A 25,985-nucleotide genomic window follows, 5' to 3' on the forward strand; every position below is an offset into this window, starting at 1 on the left:
TAAAGAAAGAAAAAATGTACATCCCTTATTAAGGATGAATATTAAAGAAGAAAAAAATGCATAAAAACAATGATTGCAAAATTTTGAAAAAAAAACAAACTGCACATTTTTTGAGAGATTTTACCTTATTTTAGCTTTAAAATAAAAGAAGAGCAAATTGCTTTAAAAAATTTAAATGCATTTCGTTAAATAAGAGCAAAATGTACATACATTCTTTAGGTTGAATTTGAAAAAGGAGGGGAAAGGGTAAATAGTATAAATTTGCTAAATTTCAAAGACTGGCAAAACTTACATCACTTTGTTAGGTTGAATTTAAAATAAAAGAAGGAATAATTGAATACAAAAAATTAGCTGCAAAATATTTCAAATGAAGACAAATCTCAATATTATATATTTATGAAAAAAATGCATTTTATATTTATGAAAAATTGCATTTTAAAGATTTATTAAGAAAAAAAAGGAAAAAAAAATACATCTATTGGAAGAAAATGACAAAGATACTAGATTTCTTGAAAACAAAAATCATTTTTAAAGTAAAGTTATCTGCTTATAAAAAAGTAAAAAAAAACCTATAAATTATTATTCTTTACAAAAAATAAATACAAAAATAAGAACAAAAAAAAGCTAACAAAAATTATGCCAAACGTCCATTATGCCAAACGTCCTTGATGGGTTTTGAACGAATTATGCCAAACGTCCATTATGCCAAATGTCCATTATGCCAAACGTCCCTGATGTCTTGGACCAATTATGCCAAACGTCCATTATGCCAAACGTCCATCTTGAAAACCCGTTATGCCAAATGTCCATTATGCCAAATGGGGTACACCCGAATCACTGAAAGATTTAATAAACGGAATAACTTTTTTTTAATGGTAGCTCATTCTGACCCGCAATCTGGAAATGTAGTCAAAACACTGATTAGGTACATAAAAACAGTTTAATGTTATATTTTAATCAACCAAGCATTTATCCTTGAATCGAACTTACCAAAGCATAAATCTTCTTGAATCCATTCATTGTTTTGTAAGTTTTTCTAAGGTTTCAAAAAAAAATCAAATTATTCGCTCTACAGCATTGCATTGGCGTTCTCGATTACGAGATTCCTACTCCTACTCTAAGGTTAACAGGCCCTTTTATTTAGGCGTCTATACCCCTCCGCCCCTCTCTGCTACAATAAGGCCTTTATTTAAAAACATGATTGATGAAAATAAGCTATTCCAATTCATATATCATAAAATTTGTCCACAAAGTCATATTTCCACAGCCCTACTGCACCTTACGCAAAAAATCCATCTAGAATTTAAAAAAAAACTTTCTCAAAAACGTTAAATGATTAGCGACACGTCCAAAATGAGCGCTCCGTGAGCGAAATATGAGCGCGAGCGCGAGCGTGGAGCAAACGCGAGCTGAAAAAATCGGAGCAAACGTGAGCGCGGGCAAACGTGAGCTAGCTCGCGCAGCGCTCCTCCTCACGAATGAGCGAAAAGTGAGCGCTCATGAGCGCGTGAGCGCGTGAGGAACGCAACACTGCATCAAACAGAACATTGTACCAATGGCTACTGAGAGCTGTAAAAGTAAAAAAAGTAAAAATTAGGTTTTTACTACATCACCAAAACAGCGTTTATTTTTTTATTAACGATAAGGTACTCAGCAACTAAACGTTCGATTTACGATGTCAAACAAAAGAAACTTTGGTAAAATATTCAAATCTTTTGAATAAAGATATCAAAATTTTCAAATCAACCCTAACACTTGATCCAAAATAAAATAAAATACAAAATTTCAATTCCTATAATTTTGGTGATTTTTGGGAGAATTTCACTTCCGGTGAAAAAAAGATGTGTTTGTATAATTCCCTTGACCATGTTTATATCAATTTGTTATAACTTGAATGCTCATTAAAAAGCAATCAAAACCACAATTAATCCACCTACAAGATAGAGATAGCCTTCTTCATAAAACAATGCTGCGATTTCAGTCATTCGATATTTTTTTTGCATTAGTTAATCTGGCTTTTTGGTGCCCTCGGTATGCCCAAACAAGCCATTTCGCCACCGTCGTGCTAAGTTGTCGTACATGCATTTTGAGCCAAATTGAGTTAAGAACGCCATTTTGTGCAGCTCACAATGCCTCATCTTTTGACCTTCACAGATCCCCAAAATTCGAATTCAATCCTGAGATATTCAATGAAAACAAAAAAAGCTATGAAAAATCACTTTTCATATGAAAGTAGTTTCAATCTTGTCACTTCCTGAAAATTGATGTAAGTGCGACAACTGTGCAAAGGTCAGAACACGTTTGGCGCACGTACAAGTTAGATTACCGTAAACATTTGTATTTTTAACTTGGGACTCCAGCACCCAACTTCAACCAAACTTCGGGACAATGCACATAATGGTCAGCCAAACAAAACGTGTTTGTTATTGTTTACATTGCGTGCTTTCGTTTTTGTTCATTCAAGGTCAAACATTAAAACGCGTTTTTCTCGGAACGTCGAAATGACGAGTGCGACAAGATAGCACGACGACGTCGATTTGGCATCATTAGTTTGTCCATATAATTTTGCTTACAAATTTGGCAGCTATTGGAGGATTTTTTTATCGATTTGGTGTCTTCGGCAAAGTTGTAGGTATGGATAATGACTTCACTGAAAAAAATGATACAAGTTAAAAAAAAATTTGTGATTTATAATAAAATAAACGTAAAAAACATTATTTTCATTATTTTTATGTATTAGGGGACATCAAATGCCAACTTTTCAGAAATTTCCAGAATGTGCATAAAATCTTTGAACGAGTTATGCATTTTTAAAACCAATACTGATTTTTCCAAAAAATCAAAATTGACAATTGCCCGTTCTGGAAATTACTGATTTCATATCAGAAAATAAAAATAAATTAAAATAGTGTTTTTTGCAAATCAAGTTTAAGGGACAAAAAGTGATATTAATGATTAGTTATTTTTTTACCGTGTATCATTTTTTCCATTGTAGTACCTACAACTTTGCCGAAGGCATTAAATCGATCAAAAAATCCTTCAAAAGATACAGATTTTAAAGTTTTAATAAATCATTTTTGTATGGGCAGCTGCCAAATTTATATGGAAAAGTATATGGACAAACTAATGATGCAAAATGGCTTTTTTGGGCATACCGGTAACGTACCCAAAAAGTTTCAGTAGGATTAAAAAAAATACAAAAACTTCTAATTTTATAAAGACCGATTTCGTAGAGAATTGCTCTCAGGAAAAATATGTAACTTTGCCAATTTTGAGCCTAATTGGTTGAGGGTTGAGAGTCGCTATTGATCGTTGAAGTTTGCATGCGTTTTCACAAGAACAACTTTCATATCTGTTCGTATTTGCCCCTCAAAACATCTCCCTTAATTGGTTGATTTCCAGAAAGTCACCTATTAATCAATCCCGAACTCGAAACCCGACTTCTATCTCATTAAATCACAATAAATCCAACATAACAACAGAACAGAAATCCGAAAAACCTCGTTCAGTAATGAACAAAGTGCCAAAGCATATCCAAAAGCCGGCAGAGGCGGCGGCGGCGATGGTGTTCATTTCCTCCCGTCACGCACGTGTCCAGAGAACGACAACCGGACCTGGCCAAAGAAACCGCACACGTGCGACGGCCCATCGGGACTAATTGAAATGAAATCCCACAACAGTTTCGCACGTAACCGGACCCGGCCCTGCCAAAAATAACGCAACCTGGGTTGGTGAAATTGGGAAGCTCACCGGTAATCTCAATTACAGCTTAACAGGTTACAAGTGCATAAAATATTCCGGATACGGCACTTAACAAACGAATATTTATTGAATATTTTATCCACCAAGCCCCAGATTAATGATACCGACGTCGTCGAAGTCGTGGCCAAAGTCGATTTCGCCCGACCGTGGTTGGTGTCCTGCTGGAAGCCAACCCAAGAGAGAGAGGGGAAAATTCACTCAACGACAAGGCAAGGCTTCAGCGCCGGGCTTTTGCGTGCCGAGGAAAATCCCATTTTCCGGGAGCTTACCAGCCATCGGGAAAAACGACAACGATTGTCCCAACGATACGTGATTTGCTTGCCGAAAATGCTCCTTCTACCAACCAACCATCCCATTCGCCACGTGGATAAAACAAGTTGCTTCTCACACTCGTGTTTGAGGAGGAGGCAAATATGTTTTCTCACCTCACCTTCATCTACCATTTAGGCAATTTGCAGAACAGCTTTCCAAACAAAACAGGTAGCACGCAAGCGATTGGTTCTGGATTTGATGCCTTCTAGGAAAGCTGAGGTTTGATTCTTCGGAAGAGCTTTCTTGAGAAGTTGCTATTTAGCAATGTATTAAGGACGTAAATCAGCACCTAAAGAAGCGAGAGAGAATTACCAAACTGAAAGCAAATTGGAACACAAAAGCTAGAAGACAAGAGATCCATCCATAAAGTACGTCACGATAAAATCAACTAAAATTATAATCGATATGTCGGGAACTAAGGGTCCGGCTTTCAATGAAAAAAATTTAAATTTTGTGAAATTTCCTGTTCTCTCTCATAAAAATTGTTTCGAAATTTAAAAATCTATCCCAACCCTTGATAATGACCAAAAAAAATGTTTTAAAATGTTTTAATTGATAATGGCAGAACATGTCACAATATTTCCATTATTTCACTTTAAAATTCAGACCATTAGTTCCCAAGGTATTGGTGATCAAAAAACGAGGGCCAAATGGGTAGCACTGAAAAAATCTCATTTGTTCTATTTTGTTTAGCTTTGCATGTACAGTAGTTGTTCGGTAACTGGGCGTTGTTTAACTGGGCGCTCGATAACTGGCCCGTAGCTCAGTTAAAAAGCAGACAAACGTCAAAAAACCAAAGCAAAACGAAAAGACCGAGGGGTTAATGAATGCAAAAATCATGTTCAATTAATAAAAATCTTTTTTCATTTTTTTATTTAATTTCAAGTCACAATTAAAGAAATATGAAAAGTAAGCATTGCAAATAAATTTGATCAACTTTTATTGTTATATTTAATCAGGAAAATATTATGCATTGGTGGTCCCCTCGTTATTTTTCGTTCAGCCCAGTTAGCGAGCAGCATTCGGTGACTAGGCTACGTTCTCAGCTCAGTTACCAAACAAGTGAAAAAAAAAAACAAAAAAAAACCCTGTTCCTGAGGGGAACACCCGTGAAAAGTATCGGGGCCGGCATTTACAAATCGGATTCAGTGACAGTTTATTAACACTCAAACGCTCGGGTAATCATTTGACCCCTATTTTTTTTCTTAGAAATCCCATAACTTTTGATAGAATTGACCAATTTGGATGCTTTCGGTTGCAAAAGATCCAGATTTGTCTATATTTTGAACTGCCAGATGGGGGACAAATGTGGTCCATTTTTACCGGAGATATTCCGGATTCTGTTGGGGTACCTCGGCCCTCCTATATGGGTATTTGGCCAATATAATAAAAACTTTTCAACAGAAAAATTTCGGAAATGATGCAAAACTACAAGGCATCATCCTAATACATCATCCTGCAAAAATAATTGACATGGTTAAGTCCTACGGGGCAGCGGAGCCGGTTCCAGTTGGGCAACAATTGACATCAGCTCAGTGAACCGTTTCCGGATAGAACCTGTTCCGGTGCCCGAAGGTCTTCAGCATGCCATGTATCTATGCAGAATGATGTTTTAGGATGATTCCTTGAAGTTTTGCATCATTTCCGATTTTATTCTGTTGAAAAGTTTTTATTATATTGGCCAAATATCCATTTAGGAGGGCCGAGGTACCCCAACAGAATCCGGAATATCTCCGGTAAAAATGGACCACATTTGTCCTCCGTCTGACAGTTGAAAATATAGACAAATCTGGATCTTTTGCACCCGGAAGCATCCAAATTGGTCAATTCTATCAAAAGTTATGAGATTTTTAAGAAAAAAAATAGGGGTCAAATGACTACCCGAGCGTTTGAGTGTTAATCAACTTAATGCTAACATGTTAAGGTTAAAGTTAACATTCCATAGGTTGCCTTCCTAAGGTCCAATTTGTGACGATACGCTACCTTACCTTTGCTAAGCAATCGAATCCAAAAGGGAAAAGATCACCATTTGTGTTGGTCCGAGCCGGGATTTAAACCCAGATTTACCGCTTACGAGGCGGAGACGTTACCACTGGGCTACGTGGCTCGGTCTACCTTTGCATGGCCATATCTCAATCAGAGGCCGTATCAACAAAGATCAAAATGCAAAATGTAGGGAATTTTGTCAGCTCCTCGAACATTTTTTTCAAAAGGTGACTTTACTAAAGATGCCATAGATTTCACATAAAAAAATTGAGTAAAAATTTTAAATAAAATATTTTTGGAAAAACTACTATTCGTCAAAAATTAAAATTTAATCATACATTTTTTCCATTTCTGAAATTAGATTAAACTTTTATTACTAACGTGGACAATCGTCACACCAAATTGGAGTAGTTTGTTTCAAAAAAGTAAATCTTTTGATCTGCAAGAAAGCCAATGATCCCAATTTTGTTTTTTTTCTGGGGCTAACTGGACCATCCTAAGGACTACACTGAAAAAAAAACTTAACAAAAAAACTTAACGTTAAAAAGACCGAGTTATTGTGGATTTAGCTGGTAGCTGGATTTTCTGGCATCTTCTCACGGTCATTGGAAACGGTCGTAGATAGACCTAGGGGTTCCCAATTGGTGTGAAAAAGTTTTATTCATAGATAAATTATGGATTAAAATTTAGATTTTGAGTCACTTCTCTGACAGCAGGAATAATTTTGAACATGCTCGCAATTTTTTTATTCAGTCGGAAAATTTTTTTTTTTGAAAAAAGTTTAATTTTAAATCACATGACCACCCCTCATTCTGGTTCAATACCGCCATCATGCGACCGCGTGCTCCGTTTGTTTGTCAACAAAGCTGCAGCTGGATGGTGAGACGAAGTGAGGGGGGAGAGGTTTTGACATTTTTATGCCCGCATCTGGCCCGCCGCCAATTTTGTCGGTCGTTGAGTCGACGGTAGATTTCAACGACCGAGTCCAGTTAGGAACTGATCTTACAATATGAATTATTGAATCAATACTGATTTTTTCCAAAAATGTAAATATTAGTCGTAAAAAATTTTCAACGTCATTTTTCTATGTAAAATTTAATTTGCAATCAAAAAGAACTTTAGTGATTTTTTGATAAAGTGCACCGTTTTCAAGTTATAGCCATTTTTAGGTAACTTTTTTGAAAATAGTCGCAGTTATTCAAAGCTGAGGAAATTCTCTATAGTTTGCTTATTTGAACATTGTTGATACGACCCTTAGTTGCTGAGGTATTGCCATGCAAAAATTAAAAAAACAGGAAAATTGATGATTTTTAAGTCTTACCCAAACAACCCACAATTTTCCAATGTCGATATCTCAGCAACTAATGGTCCGATTTTAAATTTTAAAATGTGAAAAATTCGCGAAATTTTCCGATTTTTTCGAAAACAATATTTTCCAAAGTTTTAAATCAAGACTAACACTTTAAAAGGACGTAATATGAAATGCATGTAAACATACTAAAAACAAACGTAAAATCTAAAAATAATGGCCAGAAGAAGTTAAATAAGACAACATTGGACAGCGTTAGTCCGAGAGAATAGTGGTACCATTTACGGACACAGAGAACACAGCTCGAGATGAGTGAGAGAATTATTCCCACGAGGTTCATTTGCAAAAAAAAACAAGGTTCATCCGTCAAAACAAAAAAAATACGAGAACCGAACCAGAGACCTTTGACAGACTAACTCAATGACTTAACTGTCTCGTACAACACAGCTTGTTGACCAGATGTCGATGTATGACACTTGTTGGAGATTTATTGGTTTTAGTAACAAATGAACACATTTGTTATGATGGTGTGAGTTGATAGCATTATTTTTTCGATGTTGGCTCCGTGCCCTTAATAAATTTTGAGGGAACGATTCTCTCGACTTTGAATTTTGGGTGTACAATAGGGTGCCCAGAATATGGGACTTTTCCTCAAAACCTCGCTCCACAAGCTGAATATTGTTCCTGGGGCTATTTTAGGACTCTTAGCCAAATATGAGCAAAATCGGTCAACATTTGCCCATTGATACTCGAAGGTGAAGTTTGTATGGGAAAAATCGAAAAAATATATGTAAAACCCAATTTTCTTACAGTTTGGTCTGCACGGTGCGCTACTTCCATCCAAATATTCCCAAACGTGAGATTCTTATTGAAAATTTAATGCTTTACAACTTTGTAGAACACACCAAAGCTGTAAAACTCGATCCTGAAAAGTTATTAGCGATTTAAAAAAGTCATTTTTGTATGAAAAACATTTTTTCACCAACTTTAGGCTCGGGTATCAATGGGTTAATCTCAACCAGTTTCGCTCAAAATTTGCACAGTTGCTTTAAATAACCCCAAAAACAAATTTTTGCTTGTGGAGCAGGGGGTCATTTTTTCTGCACAGAAAAAATATGTAAATTTAGATAGCACGTAATTACTGTTTCTTATGTAAACTCACTCAATGTAAAGTTGAAATATGATGTAAAGAGTAAAAAGTCATGGAAATTACTCTAATGTAAATCTAAATCTAATGTAAATCATAAATCTAATGGAAACGTTGAGCATGGATACTCAAATCTGATGAATTTCTACCCGTGTTCGGCTTCCTGTAAATTCTTATTTAATTTAATCATATATCCAATGTATTTATGCCAAACGTTGACTTCAAAACTACCCGAACTAAAAATAGTTATATTTGGTTCTCTTTCTATCGCTCTCATATTTCGCTGACCCACTGCCTGAGCCTCGAACTGAGCAAGTTGATGCTTTAGCCGCTCGTTTATAAAATGCGAAGATGGCTCAGGCGGCAGCGGGTAGCAGCAGTAACACCGAATATCCTACCCGTCGTCCGTTCAATTCTAGTCCAGCGTTATTCCACTTGGCCGTCGACGAGAAAGCATGTGAAACAACTTTTTAAAATCCGAATTTCCTTTTGCTGCTCGTTTCAATCATTTTAAAATAGAACATAGGCCACACCCTTTTCCTACGAATCTATGACATTTCCCCGAAACCCACATTCCCGAAGAGACATTTCCCCGAATTCCACATCTCCGAAAAGACACTTCCCCGAAATGTCATTTACCCGAAAATCATTTCCCCGAACAATCCATTTCCCCGAACGGCCACATCCCCGAATGGCGACTTCCCCTAAAAACCATTTTCCCGAATGGCCACTTCCCCTAATTTTCCACATCCCTGAAAATCATTTTCCCGAATGACATATCCCCGAACGGCAATTTCCCCGAACGCCACTTCCCCGAACCCGGTCAGGCGGGTATGGCCGTTGCCCAGAACCGCGCGCGCGGTCCTGGGCAACGGCCATACCCGCCTGACCGGGTTCGGGGAAGTAGGGATCAATGAAGTATCATGTCCACGATTGAACGTTCAAAAAATTCCGAGCTTTAATTGAATTTTGAATATTCAAATTGATGTAAGTGCGACAACTGGCCAGAGGGATTTCAGGTCAGAACGTGTTTGACCCACGTTCAGGCCCGACTACCGCAAAAATTTGTAATTGTTACTCGGGACCTTGGCAACCAAAATCAACCAAACTTCGGGACAATGCACAGAATGGTCAACCAAACTAAACGTGTTTGGCTCTATTTTTCGATTTTTCAAGTCCAAACATTAAAACGCGTTTTTCTCGGGACGTCAAAAAGCGACAAACGACAAGATAACACAACAACGTCGATTTGATACATTGGTCATTTCGCAAAAAAAATGCATTTAGTTGAAAATCAAAATACAGTCCAGACTCGATTATCCGAAGGCCTTGTCAAAAGTTCACTTCGGATAATCGAATAATAAAAAATTGTCTTTTTTTTTACTGTCGAGTCCCTAAAGTGATTTAGTAATTTTAAATCTAAAATAGCGGTGATGAAATATTCAAAAATGTATTTTGTAATTCAATTATCAACAATTTAGATTTGATTGAAAGGGTTGGTCGCAGAACTTGAATTGGACGCAAAAAAAAAATAAAAAAATGTTCAGAGCCTTCATCCAGCTAAAATTGATAAAGACAAATCAGTTCAGTTAAACAAAATCTAAAACAAACTGAATCCTGCGCATCGAGTCGTCGCATAAAGCTATCGTTGCTGTTCAATCCTTACCACGTAGATACCGTTTTGGAAAATTGTCCTTTGCTGAAAATCGCCGCTACAAAAAAAAATCTTTTTTATGGAACGTGGATGATCTCAATACCCCGCACTCTTGAAGCGTCCGCGTAATTTATGGATGGCCTTCTACGGTTTTAATCTTAAAAAACACGTAGGGGTCATTCCATCTGAAGCGGAACAGCATTTGAAAATTACCCTCTCCGATCCTGCTCAAATTTGGCAGAGCTGTTGATACTATCAAAACATGCAAGAATCCCGAATTTCATCCAAATCGGACCACCCCCTCCATTTTAGTACCTCCCCAAAAAATCGACTTTTTGGCGATTTTTGGCCAAACCTCCTAGTTTCAAACGGCGATAGCTCAGGAACCACAAATCTCAGAAGGTCGGTCTTAGACTCAATTTTGAAGGAAATTGGACGTAGAATCCATTTCCGTGATCAAAATGTTGATTAATTTATTTTTTCTACCTGTATTGCGCAATTGAAAACTTTAAACGGCCGTATCTCAAAACACCCCAACTTATTTTTTTTATTTGACCTCACCATCGTGTTCCCCGGCCAATTTTACATAAGAATCACTTATCGACAGAAATGAATATGTTTTGTTCCAGAGATATCGAATTTTAAAGTTTTGTGTTTTCGAGATTACCTACATTAGCTTCATTCGCCGCATCTGCTAGAAGCACACAGGCGGGCTGATCAATAACTGCTACCTGGTCATTTATTGAAATAATAATTCATCATAAATAATCTTTATCAAATTGGGCAAAAATTAACTGTATAACACTGTAGGAAACTGGAGTTTAATCGCGAATGTTTATCTGTTAAAAACAATGAATGAAGTGAATTTCTGTGCTAACCCACAGGACAGAGCAATAACGACACACAGTAAAGGGCAGAATTGGATTCCGATGCAAAATGCAATTAATCTTGTTAGTAACACTGAACAATAAGTGCACGATACATTATTGAGTTAAAAATATGAATTAAAATGAATAAAATTTGTTGATTTGTTGTACTCTAGTGAAGGACGATCACAAGGAGTAGGAAAAGGATTTCTGTAAAGTATAAAACTGAAAAATGTAAGAAAATCACAAAGTTTGATCTGCTGCAAAGCGGCTAATTCCCCAAATTTTGTTGCAATGATTTCGACATCGTCCGAACAACAGTGTTTTTTTTCTTCTGTCATTCTTGGATTCTGGAACACAATACGGCTGCTGTCCTCACGTATAAAGGATTTTTTTTTTAAATAAAATGTACCTTGACCAAAATCATGGAGCGGCCGTGGCTGACTGGTCACGGTGTTCGCTTTGTAAGCGAATGGTCCTGGGTTCGATTCCCATCTGCTCCCAACGAGAAAGTAGAGGAAATATAAATCTTGAAACTCTGAACATGAACGAAAAATCAAAGTCGCTCGAGTCGGGGTTCGAACCCCCGTCCTTTGGATTGGTGAGCAAAAATGCTATCCACTAGGCCATCGCGACTTGGTGAGCTATGATTGGAATTAGGAATACTGTTACTATCAACTATATACGCGCTGGGTCCTTGTCCATTTGACAAGGGTTCGGAAGTTCTAAATAACGTTTGAATCCGATTGGTCCAAACGTTCTTCAGGGCGGGGTTTGTCGAGAAAGCTGAAGTACCTCGCGCTCGGCTAGCCAGCGTAGAAATGGGTCACCGAAGCTCGGCAGAGCTAACACCTTCCAAATTCCTATGCGAGTTATTTGCATGTATAGAATGTAGATCTAAAAAAAAATACATGGAAACAACTCAATTTGTAAGAAGCGACCGCGTGGTCCCGTTTGGTTGGTTGCACACACACACACACACACACAATGTTCCTTGACCAAAATCATCTTTTAATCAAATGGAGCTGGCTCACAATATAAAAATTGATTTAATATGATCAATCTTTTAACCCATAAATGAGATTTGCCAAATTATGGTAAAGTGTCAATAATAAACTATAATAATAATAATAATAAAGCAGGTTTTGGGGTTTTTGCTGAATGGTACTATTTTGCTACCGCCCATGATAAAGGCCCTAGTCATGGCCTCGGAGGTTCTCTAAAACAGTAGCAGTTATTGATCAGGTAGCAGTTATTGATCAGCCCGCCTGTGTGCTTCTAGCAGATGCGGCGAATGAAGCTAATGTAGGTAATCTCGAAAACACAAAACTTTAAAATTCGATATCTCTGGAACAAAACATATTCATTTCTGTCGATAAGTGATTCTTATGTAAAATTGGCCGGGGAACACGATGGTGAGGTCAAATAAAAAAAATAAGTTGGGGTGTTTTGAGATACGGCCGTTTAAAGTTTTCAATTGCGCAATATAGGTAGAAAAAATAAATTAATCTAAATTTTGATCACGGAAATGGATTCTACGTCCAATTTCCTTCAAAATTGTGTCTAAGACCGACCCTCTAGGATTTGTGGTTCCTGAGCTATCGCCGTTTGAAACTAGGAGGTTTGGTCAAAAATCGCCAAAAAGTCGATTTTTTGGGGAGGTACAAAAATGGAGGGGGTGGTCCGATTTGGATGAAATTCGGGATTCTTACATGTTTTGATAGTATCAACAGCTCTGCCAAATTTGAGCAGGATCGGAGAGGGTAATTTTCAAATTTGCACTTTTTCGTGCACAGTTGAGATGGAATGACCCGTAGGAGAATTTAATATTAACGTCATACTTTTATAAAAAAAAATCTCAAAATAACAATTTAGTTTATATCAAGGTTATCATTCGGGAAAATTGATTTTTTGGTGAAGTAACCATTCGGGCATATGTAAATTCGGGAAAACGACAGTTCGGTGAAATGGCCATTCAGGTAAATGACATTCGGGGATATGGAATTTTCGGGAAAATGATTTTCGGGGATGTGGAATTTTCGGGAAAATGATTTTCGGGGAAGTGGCACTTTCGGGGAAATGATTTTCGGGGATGTGGAATTTTCGGGGAAATGATTTTCGGGGATATAGGATTCGGGAAAGTGGGATTCGGGGATAAGGGATAAAACCTTTTCCTACTGCAATCCAAGTCGAGTTCTCATTCATATTGGCCAATCAGAATTATTTGATTTGAGCTAATGTAAATTCCAAAACTAATGTAAATTCTAAAACTAATGTAAATTTTCAAAACTAATGTAAATTTCCAATGAATCTTATGTAAATTTTCAATGAACCTAATGTAAATATACATCATTTATCATGATAGCTTTTGATACATGATAAATAATGTAAAATTACAGGAATATTTTTTTCTGTGTAGGCACCCTAGTGTGCAATCGTAGTAATTTTAATGTTTCAACATTGCATAACTTGATTTCAACATTGCATAATTTGATCTGATGTGCTAGAAGATTTCATTAAATTTATTAAATTCAGTAATAAGTTTAGGAGACATGTAAAAAACTCTCAATTTTGTCTCTCAAAAGAAATCCTTCCAAAGTTGCTTGAATGCCATTACTGGGTTTCATTTCAAACTATTCCAGATAATTTTTCACTTCTACGGTACGGTCTTTTACCTTTCGATTTACCTTCGCCCCACATCGCCGCTGTAATTCGAAATGGTCGAGAAAATATTAATTTTAGACGTACACGGTCGTTAGAACCCACAACCCTGCGAAAAATGTAATCCTCGGAAAAAGCACTCTACTCCTTTCAGCAATCTGCACCCGTCGTCGTCGCTGCCGGGATTGACTTAACCTTTTCCCATTCATTCTTAATCTACCCACTAGCAGCAGCAGAAGCCTCCACCACTAAGCAGGGAGGAGGAAGCGATCAATTTCCACCCAACTTTTACCTAGCGAATCCTTCCGCTCCTTGCCATCAGCATCCTTTTGGACGGTTTGTGGTGGGCGGTTGGTGTGTAGAAAAAATGGCACAGAATTAAACCGTCATTTGTCTAACGATTACACGCTCATATTGCAAAAAAAAAACTGGCGCGTGTTTTCCCAACCCCAATCTCGAACTCCTTAGCTGTGGGCCTTATCGGAAGCGAAAAACTCCTCCCTGGAAAGGCGTGTATGTGTGTGTAAGTGTGCCCATAATATGGTGTTGGTATAATATACTAACAATTTTAGACAGCCTCGCAAGGAAGACTGCAAGTCAAGGAGTATATTCGAGGCCGAAAACGGGCCTGCCAGGTAAAAAAGTTTTTCCCGCGAGGACAGAGCACACTACCTCCGCCTTCTCCTGTACCCTGTCCTGTGGTCAGGAGTCGGAAGGACATAAAATCGATTCCGTCACCGTGAAAAGCCTTTCCCATCATATCTGTAGACCCAGGTACCTACTATACTGAGTGAGGCGCCTCAGCTGTGTGAGAACCTGGGCTAGGCAATTTACCACCTCTGATAGGGATGATGACTACATCATGATAATATGTGTGGTGGTGGAGAAGGTTGCATTTAGTATTTTTATTAAAATATGTGTGAAAAGTGAGTCTATGGAATTAAATAGATTTATATTGAAAAAACAATACGCAATTTGACAGAAGAAAGAAAGAACCGGAGAAGGTGGTTAAATATTCAAAAACATAACAATATAAAAACTAACATAATCCACTAATGTGGATGGAGCATCAATCGCTTCTTACCAAAACTGGGTCTGGAAAAAATCGAAATTAGCCTAGTGTTAAAGGAACTTTTTTTTAGGGGTACCCAAATTTGGCCCACTCTGGTTCCGATATTACGGGAAAATCACAGTTTTTTTTCATAAATTCATAAGGCTACTACAAATTTTCTTTGAATTTTTTGTATCTCGGCCCTGGTCGAGGTTGAGGCAGGAAAAAAAACTATATTTCAAATTTCAAGCAAAAAGTATCACAATATGCTTTGCACTTTGTCGAACCCTCTAGAAAATCGACAAATTTCATAACTTTTGTGTATTTTGGTACGTAATTATTTAAAAAAAAAATGAAGAAATTTTCTGATGGATTTGATGTCTTTGGAATCGTTGAAGGTATTGATAAGGACTCGTTCTTTAAAGTTCTTGAATGTTATGTTTACGATTTTTAAATGACCATTTTGACAAAAAAATAACTTCCCAAAAACATTATTATTTTAATTTTGGGCAAGTGACGTCAAAAAATTTGCCGCTGAATTATGAATTTTTGAAAGAATGTATTTTTGGTTTGTTATAGAAATCTTACTCAAAAGTAATTCAGTTATAACAAAGAAACGAATTTTCAACCGAAAAGTACTTAGACATTTTTTGATAGAATGCACCATTTTCTGGATATATATTTTTTTTGCCTTATTTATGTTTTAAATAGGATTATTTTTGATATTTTTTTAATTGTGTCAATCTCTGGCCATTCCTAAAAATCTTTTTTTTTCGAATAGTTGAGAAAATCTTCAAAAAATCTTGGTTTTGAACTTTAAAGATCGTACAATTTGTGGCTGAGATACTGCCTTTCAAATAATAAAAATCGATAAAATTACCTAGAAACCGAAAGTGAATAAATGTTTTTTTCGGAGGGACCGTTTTTTTTACAAATGTTTAAAAATGAAAATCAATAAAAATAATGCATTTTTAAAATGATGGGGCAATTTAAAGGAGGTGGTGAAGAAGTTGACACAAGCTTTGAAAAATACTTGCAAAGGCCGCCAAATTAGCGCCAAAAATGTTGTCCATCCTTCTCTATGACTCAAAATTACGTGCCCTAAAACATACCGCAAATTTTTGAAAATTGAAAATACTTTTAAGAAAAACATTTTTGTGAAAAATGGAATGATAAGTTTTTTGTTTGACCATTTTTTCTAAATAGTCCCCATCAATACATTTTTGTATGGACAACTGTCAAAATTGTTTGAAGACTTGTATTGATGAACCAATGACACAAAATGGCTTGTTTGATAATAGGAAGGCCCCCACAAGGTTTGAGCAGAATAAAAAATATAATCCATTTCTCGAATCCGGAAAAAATGCTCTACTGGCAAAATTGTGCAAAATTTCAATAAATTCGATTTAAAATACATCCTAAAGTTTCACGAATTTTCCGTTTGGGTGCTCTGTTAAACTCATTAAAATAAGTTGCTGTCTTGTTATTTTATAATTGTCAAACTTACGGACCCAATCCTGCCCGCCTGATTGTGAAAATAGTCCATCTTTGTTGTAAATTATTTTGAAGACAGTAGTTTAGAGTGTGAATAAAAATGCATAATTCCCGTAGTTTTGAAGAAACTGAAATATCTATAAAAAAAATGGTGCAAAACCTGTGCTTGATGTGCACCGTTAAAGCCTTTTTTACCATAGAACCTCTGCAACAAACTAGAGAGTGAACATTAACAATCAGTTGATTCAAAAACTTAAAGGTCAAATTTTAAGATGAGCTCACGATTTTTTTTTTCAAAAAATTTGTGGAACAAGATTTTTGTGCCTAAGAAAAAGCCTGGAAAGAAAACAGGACAGTATGTCTTTCAGATAAAATACAAAAAACTTTTATAAAACTGTTTTTTTTTATTGGGAAGGAATCTTCCATTTCCTAAGTTCATTTTTTGTGAACATGAGCATGAGCATGAGCATGGTTGACTGCCAATGAGCTGCTACTCCGTTATTGACAGATCAGCTAAAGTTAAACAATGAATCAAAAATGATCAGTGGGAGCCAACCATCCGTTCACTGTTTAACCTCTGAAGATCTCTACTTTATTAGTCAATACCGGCGCCCTCCCAAGAAGCCTGCAGTTAAACGAAAGGGAGGAATGTTAGTCCGATAGTTGAAGTTGCAGACTCATCAAGCACACAGTTTTTCGCTATATAGGGGAAATTCTCATATGTTTGGCAGGTTAAGCACTCGCTCCTAACTCCATCCAATTTGCTGATTTTCACTATTTAAACAACTAATTTTGCAAAAATTTGGGTAGAAACTTGCTTGCTCACTTCTTATTGAGCTATTTATCACTCGAGTTCAGTTGAAAACGCTTTTAATTCGCTTTAATTGAATGTCAAAGTTCTGACCTGCCAACATTAGAGGCACGCTGGAATTAGATGCTGTTCCCCTACTTGTTGATACCGCTTGAGACCGTTGAATCCACAGCATCTCCTTCAAGCATCACGTGATTATTTTTTTGGGTTAGTAGGATAAGGTATTGGCTTTTCGATGCCTCCCGAGCTACGACGCTATGGGGAGGACTTTTATAACAGACCCGTTGGCGAGCCTACCGAGCAACGATGCTATGGGAAGATCTTTCTAGTTAGCACACACAGTTATTTTGCTCCACTATTAACTCAACGATCCAAATTGTCAGTGCGTCTTTCGTTCATTATATAGAAATGGCTTTTTCACCGCAAAAAAGAAAAATAAAACCTTATTCGAAAAATTTAAACACAATCCACCCGACGCCGTGCCTTCCGATCAACGATGATATAGGAAGGGCTTTGAAAATCACAAAAGAAATCACTTTTCACTCCGAATATTTTTTACGACCACGCGCTCCCTTTGTCAATTATGCACTCTCCATTTCCTAAGTTCATTTTTTTGTGAAGATTTAGTTTAGACGCGAATATCCGAAGCTTCGATTATTCGAAATTATGGGACTTCGTTTTGTTCTGTTTAAATATTTTATTGTGTCCTTTATTTATGATACAAATACGAAGTGTTCAAATTTAGCAGGTAAATACAAGAATGGTCCGTTTGTAGTTATTATAAACATTTCAATAAAAATATTGTAACAATTTATTGTGGTTTTCCTCGAATCTTTCCCGAGCATATTCAAATTTGAGTTCCCTTCCGGCAGTTTATAAAACTAGACCACCTCAACAAAACTCGAGTCTATCCTCGCTAGCAAAGACCCACCGACCAAGTTATGCCCGTGTCTATCCCTACCGGCCTCTGCCTCTCACTGGGTTGTGGAAAAACTTTTCCCCCGTTTTCCCCACCCCGAGATGCCGGCACCGAAGGACACACGTAAAACTAGCAAAAGCCTATATAAATATCTCTAGCTCAACCCGTTTTCCTCCCCGACTCCCAAAACTCAGTGTAGTGTAGTACTCTACTACAAGAACGAGAGGAGTTGGGGTCTCAACGAAAATATACCCAGGTGAAGGCTGCTGGCGGGCATTTGTGTGTTATATAGGGTAAGGTAAGTTTAACCAAAACGTTCCTCAATCCTGTGGAGCGCAAACCGCACTCCAACCATTTTGAAAAGGATGAAATTGTTACGGAAGCACACATACACACACATACACGCTGACATGCAGAGCGGAGCTTCGAGTTTTGAGTTTCGTAAAACCCCTTGAAAACGGGATGTCCTGTTTAAATAACAGTGTACCTTCTTCATTTTCCACCTCCTCCTCTTGCTTTTGGAGGGAGCAGCCGAGTCCCGAGACAAGGACACCGAAACATTTCAAGGATAATACCGTGCTCAAATAGGTAAATTAGATTGGCCTTCCACGGCGAGGCCTCGGTTGATTCGGCATTCTTACGGCAAGGGTCAGGTTCCGTTTCGGTTCTGGTTGGTGGGATTTACAGGAATATAGCTTCCTGATTTAACATGGTCCATCTCGGGTTGTTTTTGGTTTGTGATGACTTATTCGGAAATATTGTTGTGCAAGCAAAACGTTGTCAGCAGACGAAATTCTAGCTTACTTGTCCAAAAGTTGCTATCAAAATGTAGAAAAAACATAGTACAAAGTACTTTTTCAACACAGATTTGTTTTTTTTATTCAATGATAACACTGTCCAAAAAAATATTACTCATTCCCCATCGGAGGGGAAGCATGAAAAATTTTGTATGAAAAGTAATTGATTTAGTTTAGTATTTAATTTTCATTGATAATATTAGACCTGTTCTATAACCTCCCATCGTTATATTTTGCCAATTTGTTGTTTGTTATATTTTTGTAGTAACTTTTTCATTATTTGCTTTTCAGATTTTTTACATAAAAAGAAATAATCAACTATTAAAATGAAACAAATTGCCATAAAACATAGTTCAGCTTACAAAAAAAACTACATCTTCATTATGACAAAAAAGATGAAATTGACCGATTCTTAGCGAAGCTACACACTAAAAAAATATGAATATTACATGTAACGGAAATTCTATTCCAACAGAAAAATAAAGAATGTAATTGATTATATGATCTAAAATTATGTTTGTTTTGACGTAAAGTCACAATTCCGCCTCTCAACCCTCATACATCAAGCATCGTGTAAACATGAGTTTAATTAGACTTGATTTTACATCTTATTCGATGCACATAACTGGAGCGTGTTCTGTGATATAATTTTACATCGAAACAAACCCAATTTTAAGTTCATTCAGGTACGTTCTCATGACAGTGCAAAAGATGTGACAGCCATCTTGAAATCGCAAAAAAACTGCAAACAAGACTGCAAATGTTGTTTTGGCATTTTTCGAGTTTTTCGTCGGAAAATAACTGCATAAATCGTCCTAACGATTAACAACAGGGAGGATTGAGGTGAGTTAAATAAACCTTCAGGTGTAATTAGTGATGGAATTGAATAAGTGTAACTGAAAAGAGTAACTTTGTTTACATTTCTTTCTAGCTGTACGTGATGGATCTTCCGGAAACAAAACAAGCAAACGCCGGTCGCTGGTGCTACGAAACCAGTCTGGGGAATCTCCCTTCCCTCAGAGGCAAAATATTGACCAACAAATCTCGCCGTTCAAAGCGGAATGGCTAATTTGGGACAAGTCGGAACGAAGCAGCTTGAGCAGCCGGCCGGACAACGTCAACGTTTGTTTGGTTGCAGCCGCTGGGGAACTTCGGTAAAATCAGCTGTAGTCGGTTACTGGAAGTCAAGTGATGTCAGCGAATGGTTCGTATTCAGCCGCGGATCCGGATTGAGGTGAAAAACATCCGCCCGGTGCTGGGTTTATTTCAAGAGCTGTGATGTGTGCAAAGTGAGTTTTTAGAATTAAAAGATTGTTTTGCGAAATCATCAGTGAAGGAGTGCTATTTTTGAGAGTGTTGCTTAATAATATGAAAATTATTTGATGTTTTAGCCAGTGAAAATAAATTAATTGAAACATGAAACACGATTTCTTTTTTTATTCCTAACCTAGAAATCACATTTTCGCCTGCAGCAATCCATTGAAATTACATCAATTTGAAAATTACATCAATGTATTTTCAGCTCGCGTAAAAGTCAGTGCAGATACAATCTGCTAAAATAGATCATGTAATTTTCAAATCCGATGTAATTTTGGGTTACATTTGACGCTCCAGTTATGTGCATCAAAATGACAGAAAATTACACGAAGATTTTTAAGTGTGTACACCAAAATGTCACATTTTTCAATTTTCAATATGATTTTTAATATGAAAAAAATCATTTTTATCATGATGCAATAATTGCAATGTGCTTTAAATGCGTTTTCTTACCTTTAAAGCCAAGAACATTGACCAAAAGTGGTCTGCAAGCCATTGTACGGGAGAGGAGTTTTTTCGTAAATCTGCTCCTTTCGTTGTCCCGTCACGAAAAGAAATGGCTGGCAAAAACTCAAATTTCATCCAATTCTTTCAGTTCAAGGAGCAAAAGATTCGTTTTTTAATTTGTGATAATGTATAGAAGAGCAAAAGTTTTAAAAAATCAAACTGGCAAAACTGTAGCGATTTTTGTAGTATGCCTTTTAAAAGTCCAGTTTTACGATGTTGTCCCGCCACGCTACATTTTTATTTCAAGGCAAGCACAGGTACTATATGGTTCATTCAGCATGATATTTCTTTGTAGGAAAATCAATTATCTTTCCAAATATGTAATAACATTGGGGGGTTTCTTCTTTTATTTTGCCACTACAGCCAAAACGCTGAAAAAAACTTGGAATTTTTTTGAAAAGGAGCCGAAGAATCGGTCAATTAGTCAAAAACATGAACAAAGTTGACCCCAGTTTTTTCCCTTTAAAACATTGGAAAGTCACATGACAAAAGTAAAAAAAATATTGCGTGCTCCTTTCCAATAAGGCCATTACAAATATTTTTCAAAGTTTATGTCAACAACATCGCCCCATCCCTTCAAAATTGGTCCGAAAAAAAATCAGGGGGCATAAACAATATTTTTTAAAAAACTTTAAAAAAAAATTAATCAGCAAAGAAGTTTAATCAACTGAAAACAATCTAAAATGCATTTTTCTGCATTGATAGTCATCGTTAGCATTTTTGGGATCGTTTAAAAATATTTTGATTTTTTAGTAAATTCCAATATACAGTACGGCAATTTTTTTTGCAAAAAAAATGTTTCGTGAGTACTAGGGTGGGTACGTTTTTCAAAAAGTTCTCGGATCAAGTTTTAGTATGGTTCCCCTTGTAGGACATGCCTAAGGCTACCAACTGTACGGATTTTTTCCTTACCGTACGGATTTTCGACCCTCTCCGCGGATTTTAAACAGGTCGGAATTTTTGTACGGAATTTTTCGCATAGTACGGATTTGTACGGAATTTTAACAACTTTTTAAAAAATCCATTGCTTTTTTGATTGGGTCAAAGCTTTTGCTAATTAGATATTTTTATTAAACTGTCAGTTTGGGGTTTTCCTCAGTTCTAACTTGATTGTCAATAATTGTTCTTTTCAAATTCCTTACTAAACATATTTATCAAATAAAAGATCAAAAGGCTTTCTAAAGCTTGTGAAAACCTTGTGATGTGCTTGTATTTATAGGACCTTTCCAATAAAAACTCTAGAAAAAACTTGATATTTCGTAAACTTTTAAACGTTTAACAAAAATATGTCTAATTCCCAAATTCCAAAATTATCTAAATAATTCCTTGACATTTTTTGTTATACCATGGTGTCATGTCGGTAAAGTATACGGATTTTTGCTCAGAAAGAGTTGGTAGCCTTAGGCATGCCCATAGAGACTTTCATGCCAAATATCAGCTCATTTGGTTGTAAACTGACTGCGCGCATCAGGGTTAAAGTTTACATGGAAATTACTATGGGAAATTGGAACTTTTTGTTCAAACGCTCCTACAGGTCTGGGAAAATCACGCGCCAACTTCTGGTATAGTCAGGCCTATGGGGAATGGTCTGGAAAACACTTTTCCCGAAGAGAGCATATGGATTCGTTGTCCCAAGACCTGGCGCATCGGCAAACAATCCGATGTCTCCGGAATCAACGGTTTTCCCTCAAAAAGCATAAAATTTTCCTTAGCATGCTATGAAAGCTCGACGAACACCGCGACGCCATACGTCAGGCAGCTACCACGTGGGTGAGAAACGGCTGGAATATTTAATTGCAAACCTTCTTTTAACTAGAAAATGATCATTTCGAGTAATCCTGATATTATTTAGTCGAATTCAGAATCTTTGCATAGCAAATTTGTATTTATTTTGAAAATATTTCAACCACGTGCCTGACGTATGGCGTCGCGGTGTTCGTCGAGCTTTCATAGCATGCTAAGGAAAATTTTATGCTTTTTGAGGGAAAACCGTTGATTCCGGAGACATCGGATTGTTTGCCGATGCGCCAGGTCTAGGGACAACGAATCCATATGCTCTCTTCGGGAAAAGTGTTATCCAGACCATTCCCCATAGGCCTGACCATACCAGAAGTTGGCGCGTGATTTTCCCAGACCTGTAGGAGCGTTTGAACAAAAAGTTCCAATTTCCCATAGTAATTCCCATGTAAACTTTAACCCTGATGCGCGCAGCCAGTTTACAACCAATTGAGCTGATATTTGGCATGAAAGTCTCTATGGGCATGCCCTACAAGGGGAACCATACTAAAACTTGATCCGAGAACTTTTTGAAAAACGTACCCACCCTAGTGAGTACTTTGTAAATTTTGAAAATACCATTTTTTTTTGTTTTCTGCATTCTGAGTTGAAAGACTCGAGTTTTGTTGCTACTTTAAGTGCATTTTCAACAGTAAACATTTTATATAATTTTAATTGTATTTTATACTTATAAAAAAGCCTTTTGAACAGTACTATGTAGTAAATTTTCGATTAAATTAAATTATGTTTATATTTATGTTCCTGGTTTCTGTTTGCTTAAGAAAACATCAAATAAATTCATTAAAATCCAATAATTCCATTAACAATCACAAACCTGCCAAAATTTCAGTTGAACAAGCTAAATCAGAGCAGACACGTGATATTTGAACACAACAATTATGTAATAATCTATTTGTTCTTGTAAAAATCATACTTTAAAACGGTTTTATGCTTTTTATTTCTGGATAAATCCCATATCTTCAAAAGCTCAGTTAAAACGAAATTTTCAAAATGTTTAGCGGTTTGCAATCTTCTAAAAAGTTGTTTTTTGTCTTATTTTGCACATTTTGATGAGCAAATGACACATGGAACACATCATTTGATAAGTTTTCTGAACTGTTAGTATAAAGTTTTCAATAAATATTAAAGGATTTTAAAACAAAAAACTTAAAATAAAGATATCTCAGAAATTTCCCGATGAAACATTTCGCTCTTAGAAGCATTTGAAAGCTGAGAAAATTTCCTATAAGACACATTTGAAAATAGCGATGACTATTTTTTCCTGAAATGTTTGTTCTAGATTTTTAATAACATGAATTCTTTTTTTTTTGCTTATACTTACATTTCTTATGTCATTCACTTTGGTAAACTGACGACCAAACTCCCATAAATCGACACCAAAACGAATTGCCCAATTTCGAACTCTGTAAATATAGAAATAAATCATATGTTAGTGGTTTTTATTTATTTTGTTTTTATGGTTTTACAACTCAATGAACTAGCTTGTTTATTTAATGCATTGATACTTTAAAATGATTATCTTAAAATTAATTTAAAAACAAAATCCTTGTAAGTTTTGATCTTGTTATGAATTAACCCATTGTTACAACCTGAAAGCGTGAACGAAACTAATTTCTTACCATACAGCCCGCCGTCAGAAGATGAATTTACTGCGATCGAATCGGTAAAAATCGCGAAACTATCCCCCACGTGGCACCCGATAACGGAGAGTGTACTTGCTACACCATCTCGCCCGATTGCAGCCTCCTCCCAAGGAGAAAAACATTTTACCAAACAAGAATTTCCAATATATCTTCCAAATGGCGAACACATGAATCTCACGTCGATGACGACGACGACGACGACGTTGGTGGCGACGCATTCCGGAGCCAATGCCATCGTCGTCGTCGTCCTCAAAATCGTCCCCGTAGAGTTATCCGCGTAATCTTGACGTGGAGGGGTGGGTGTGTGGCGAAGGATGTGTTTCATAGCGATTTCGCGCGCTTCCATGCCCAGCATCTGCTATCTTGTTTCTTTTTTTTTTCTTTTATTCTCTCTCTCTTGAAGCAGTATCTAATAGGACCATCTTTCTCGCAGCGAAATCGGGGACTGAGGGGAGGAAGTCTAGTGCCATCCTTGTGCCATCATGGACTAAGATGGGTTAAGCCAGTTCGTTGGCATGGCAGAATGTAGGGCTTAGGTGTTGTACGACAAATTCTTGAGAAAAATCGATACACATTTTAGACATATTGTCTCTTGACGGATTCTACGCGCTGCTAGTTTCCTGAGTTGTGGAAGAAAATGTAAACATCTTGGAATTCTATCGTCTGGAAATTCCGCATCAAAAGTCTTTGAATCCTTAAAATTTTACATTTTTAGCAAATTTAGCTAAATTGATAGCTCTTCCTCGCAGTAAATATCTAAAGAAAAAGTATTCGATTCACCACCTTGGAGCTAGAAATGTGACGGAAACAATCAATATCATGTTGGCTGGCGTGGCCCCATAAGCTGTTCCAAACAGTAACAGTAATAGCAATTCAACAAGAAACAACATCTACACAGCTGGGAACCAAGCAAAGGAATGATATGTCAGGAGAGAGTTTGAACGTTCAAAGTGCGACACGAAGGGGTGGTGCAACTTTCTGAAAACATTCGTAACAAGTGATTTTAATACAGTTATTCTAAAAATGATTCCATTTTTGCAAAGTCAGCTTGAATTAAAAAAAACTATTTCTTTATAATAATGTCACTGGATCATATATGAGCAAAATTAGTTAACACAAATTCATTGGTATTGAAGTATGTAGTTTGTATGGAAAAACTCGAAACAAACTGTGAAAAACTGAACAAATTAATCGTTTTGATTTATTTATTTTTTTTCAGCTACCAGTTAAGGTATCAATGGTATCAGTTCTCAACCTATACAGCTATAATTTGACACAAAATGCTTAAATTAGCTAAAAAAATGATAATAAATAGTTATGCAAGGAACATCTTTGTTTTTTTTCAAATCAATCAAATATTAATGGAAAATTTACAATTATAATAAACTTCATTCAAAATTTGTTAGTTTCTTATTCAAACTATAAGAGTTTAGAAAAGGTTTAAAAAAGTGCGAAATAATGTTTTATAACACAAAAGAAGCCATCTGCTTTAAAAAAATGATTTGTATTGAAACTATTTTTAATAGAAATTAATGTTCTAAATTATTCAATAATATCTTGTCATTCTTTTAATGAAATAAACTGATCGATTGCAAAAGCTGACTTTTTTTCAACAATTTTATTTATTTTTTTTTTAATTATTTTTATTGAAAAAAAAACAATTATGAATGAGATACTAGCTAAACTGGTTTTCCACAAAGTTTTTGTCATCTGTTTGTAAGGTCAGATCAGTTACGATCAAATTTTAAAAAAAAATCTCGATTTTGCTTTCAACGGCAAGTGGTTGACAAAATCATAGCAAAATGAAACTAGAGAGAATTTAGAACTTCAACGCTCAATACAAAAAATATCATAAAGAATAATAAATTAAGAAAAAGATTTTATAAACTTTAACTGATTTCACATAACCGCATAGTAGAGTTTTACAATGTTTTATGTTATTGGGACCAACT

The 25,985-nt window shown here is 36.2% G+C and overlaps 1 protein-coding gene across 4 annotated transcripts in view; it reads right to left on the minus strand.

Annotated features, from left to right (window-relative positions):
• The window catches only part of LOC120420135 (voltage-dependent calcium channel subunit alpha-2/delta-4), a 152,260-nt gene that overhangs the window by 106,788 nt on the left and 19,487 nt on the right, over nt 1-25,985 (minus strand). For all 4 annotated transcript variants that reach the window (XM_039583088.2, XM_039583090.2, XM_039583087.2 and 1 more), the window contains exon 2: nt 23,712-23,793. In XM_039583088.2, coding sequence (XP_039439022.1) covers nt 23,712-23,793 — 82 coding nt within the window. The remainder of the gene's footprint in view (nt 1-23,711; nt 23,794-25,985) is intronic.

Source organism: Culex pipiens, chromosome 2 (genome assembly GCF_016801865.2).
Source record: "Culex pipiens pallens isolate TS chromosome 2, TS_CPP_V2, whole genome shotgun sequence".
NCBI classification, from domain to species: Eukaryota; Metazoa; Arthropoda; class Insecta; order Diptera; family Culicidae; genus Culex; species Culex pipiens.